This window comes from Oryzias melastigma, linkage group LG12, assembly GCF_002922805.2.
Source record: "Oryzias melastigma strain HK-1 linkage group LG12, ASM292280v2, whole genome shotgun sequence".
In the NCBI taxonomy this organism is placed as follows: Eukaryota; Metazoa; Chordata; class Actinopteri; order Beloniformes; family Adrianichthyidae; genus Oryzias; species Oryzias melastigma.
Genome location: NC_050523.1, coordinates 13,388,388 through 13,391,517, shown reverse-complemented (window position 1 = coordinate 13,391,517; position 3,130 = coordinate 13,388,388). Strand labels below are relative to the sequence as shown.

Genomic DNA, 3,130 nt, shown 5'->3' with positions numbered 1-3,130 from the left:
TGAATATACAGCATCATCAGTTAAATGTATTATTTTAAGACTAATTAAATATATTTTTTTGAGTGATTGATTACCTTTTGTCAAAGAAAGCTTCAACGATCTGTTCCCGGATGGGATTGGCTTGTAGATCTGTGATTTGATCGAGGTGTTCTCTCCTGAGGGAACAGAAACACACACCTTACACTATTGTAATTTGACCCAACGTGAACTTGTTGAGCAGGTTTCCAGTTCCAAAGAAATTTGCCAAGTTTCAAGCTAGCAGGAGGATTAAACTTGATCTAAAAAAAAAAGAAAAAAATGTACAAACATTTGTAACTGTCATTAAGCATTAGTCTACAACTACATGCAGAGGTTACCTCAGTTTATCTTCATTGTGGCTCAGCTGCTTGAACCTTTTATGCAAGATGGAAATCTGTTCTAACGAAACTGAAAACAGACACAACAGGAAGGAAAGTTGTTAAATATAGAAGTAGCTTGCAAATTTACAAAAGTAAACATTTATGTTCATTTGGATATTCACACTTTATGTAAAACACTGCCCCATTCAAAACCAACTCCAAGAGAGATATTTGCAATGGCAAAATAAACACATTTAGCTGAAAAAAGATGTTTTTCAATTGAATAAATTTACACTAATGCAAAACAAGATTATTATTTACTGCATTAAACCATTTATAATAGCTAAAATTAAATGTGCTCTCAAATCAGCATTTCCTTGTTTATATCAAGTTAAAAATCGACAATCTTCTAAATTATACTAGTAAACACAAGATTCTGAGTAGAAATTATAAGAAAGCTCACTTACAGCCTGTTTTCTCCGCCAAATCCACATAGTCCGGATGGCTTGGAGAGGACTGGAGTGAACCCATGGCTCCAGCCGGCTCTCCTCTGTTTTTATGGCGTTAAGGGGGATTTAAAAGGCTCGTCGCGATGGAACCGGAATAGCAACAGGCGGGAATATCATCGGATCATGTTTCAGAACAACCCATGTCCAGACAAAAGTCCTCTCACAAAGATCGGTCTCACCGGCGGTGCAGCACCGCTGCAGGTCTCCTCTGCGTCGCAAAGCTCGCAGGCCACTTCCGCAACAGCCGTCACCATGACGACGCAAATTTGGGAAAAGGTTCCCTCTGAATAATGGATGAGGTAGGCTACGTTTCAGCTGCTCCGCGAGTCGCCACTTGTTTGTTTTTTTCTTTACGAGGCGAAAACATGTAAAGCTGAAAGGCAAACGGCTTTTATTTTGAAAGGACAGCCGTAAAGGAAGATTTTCCTGTCAGGTAAACATATAATATCTCATGAAAAATGCTACTATTTCTTATGGTATTATTTTTTCTAGAATTTGACATAAATGATTTTAACTTGTACTGCCTTTAACTTGATTAGAATGAGAAAATACATTGTTTCTGCATTGAATTCAGCTGAGTTTCAGGGACGGATCTGTGGGGGGACTGATGCCCTACTTGGCCCCCCACTTTAGTTTCCCCCCAATTTTTGAGTCAAAGCCATAGACAGTCTAATAATTATGTCACAGATTTCACAAAATAAAAGCCTTTGAATGCAAGCATTTTGCAAAGACTATGAATCCACCGTGTTCTGATGAGGAAAAAGTGGATGGTTTATTTAAAAAAAAAAAAAAACTTTTTAGCATTTTTTTTAAATTATTATTTATTTTTTTACCAAATTGTTCAAACGCATTCCATTGTTCAGGGATTTAATTATTTTTTTTATTTCACCACAGGGATGACTCAATTACAGTACAAAGCATGACAAAAAAGATGCATCAATGTGATAACTTGAACTTAGTACAATTCCTATGGATGGAGTATTGCACAAATTTGACACAAAATAGACAGTAAACATAACACTGTTGTACAGATGTTTTTTTTTCATGAAAGGGGGGATGTAGAATAGGTAAGGGGGCAATGGATCCTCCAGAGGTCACCAGTCTGACTGAAAACACAATGTGTGAGTGGGGTCTTTCAGGAAGCAGGACGCTCGTTTCCTGCATCTGGTTGTGTAGATATCGGTGGTGGTCCGCAGGCTGCATCCCACAGTCCTCTGTGCCTCTCTGACTACCCTCTGCAGAGCTTTCCTCTCTGCTGCAGAGCAGCTGCTGTGCCGCACAGTGATGCAGGATGACAGGACACTCTCCACCACACATCTGTGGAGGAAAGGCCAGGACGGAGCTCCCCATCCCAGAACCTCCTTAAAAAATATGAGGCTGGTGTGCCTTCCTGATCAGGCTGGAAGCGTTAGGGCTCCAGGTGAGGTCATTGGAGACCGAATACCTCAAGTTCAATAGAAACTTCTTTAAGCTTTGCAAAAATAACAAAATTAATATTTTACCTCAGCTAAAATAACTTAAAAAAGAATAACAAATACAGTGATAAAACTATTTGAAGTACATATTTTTAATCATTTCTTAATGGCCCATTTTGTTCCCAGGTTGTCTCAAGGCTCTACATAAAAAAACATCAAATCAAGCTAAAAGGGTTGTTTTAGTTAAATTTCCTTTAAGAAATCCAGATTAAGTTTCTCACAATACAGGTTTAAGGATTTCAATTCTAGTATAATATTACCTTTTATTTAAAAAAAAGATACTGGTTTCTAGACTTGGGAAAGCTGCTCATTTTTTAAAAAACAACTATCTCAAATGTCAGGTTTCATGTTATTACTCTACGACCTACTATGCCATTCACATGAGGAATGTTTTATCTCTGGTGAAGCACACGATTCCACTAGATTTGGATTTGACTTTTGTTTGAACAGGTCTATCAGAGGTAGATCAGCTCTCTGTCTGCTGGGATTCCAGCCTGTACAAAAACAAGCCCAATTCTCAAGGAAGTGTTCCAGTAAAGACCCACCCTAATTAAAACTGTGTTTTTGGTGTTTGTCTCATGATGGGAGACATATATAAAGAAAATTGAGATCAAAACTGAGTTTCAGAGTATTTATTTGTGAATCAGGAGCAGAAGATAAACCTTGTGGCAATGACGTAGGGGCTGCAATCGGGAGGCTACAAGCTCCCTGCTCTGCTTTATTCTGATTCATCCACTTGCTGATGACTAGATCCCTGCATGTCTTTGTTATTCTAGTCCAAGTTAGCATCTGGGTCAAAACTGTACAG

General features: G+C 38.3%; 1 protein-coding gene across 1 annotated transcript in view; it reads right to left on the bottom strand.

The window, feature by feature from the left end:
• The window catches only part of tescb (tescalcin b), a 5,254-nt gene extending 4,170 nt beyond the window's left edge, over window positions 1-1,084 (bottom strand). The window contains exons 1-3 of the mRNA XM_024298634.1: window positions 806-1,084; window positions 357-426; window positions 75-155 (exon numbers count right to left, since the gene is read on the bottom strand). Of these exons, the coding sequence (XP_024154402.1) occupies window positions 75-155; window positions 357-426; window positions 806-869 (215 nt within the window). The 5' untranslated portion in view covers window positions 870-1,084. The remainder of the gene's footprint in view (window positions 1-74; window positions 156-356; window positions 427-805) is intronic.
• Window positions 1,085-3,130: the final 2,046 nt, after the last annotated feature.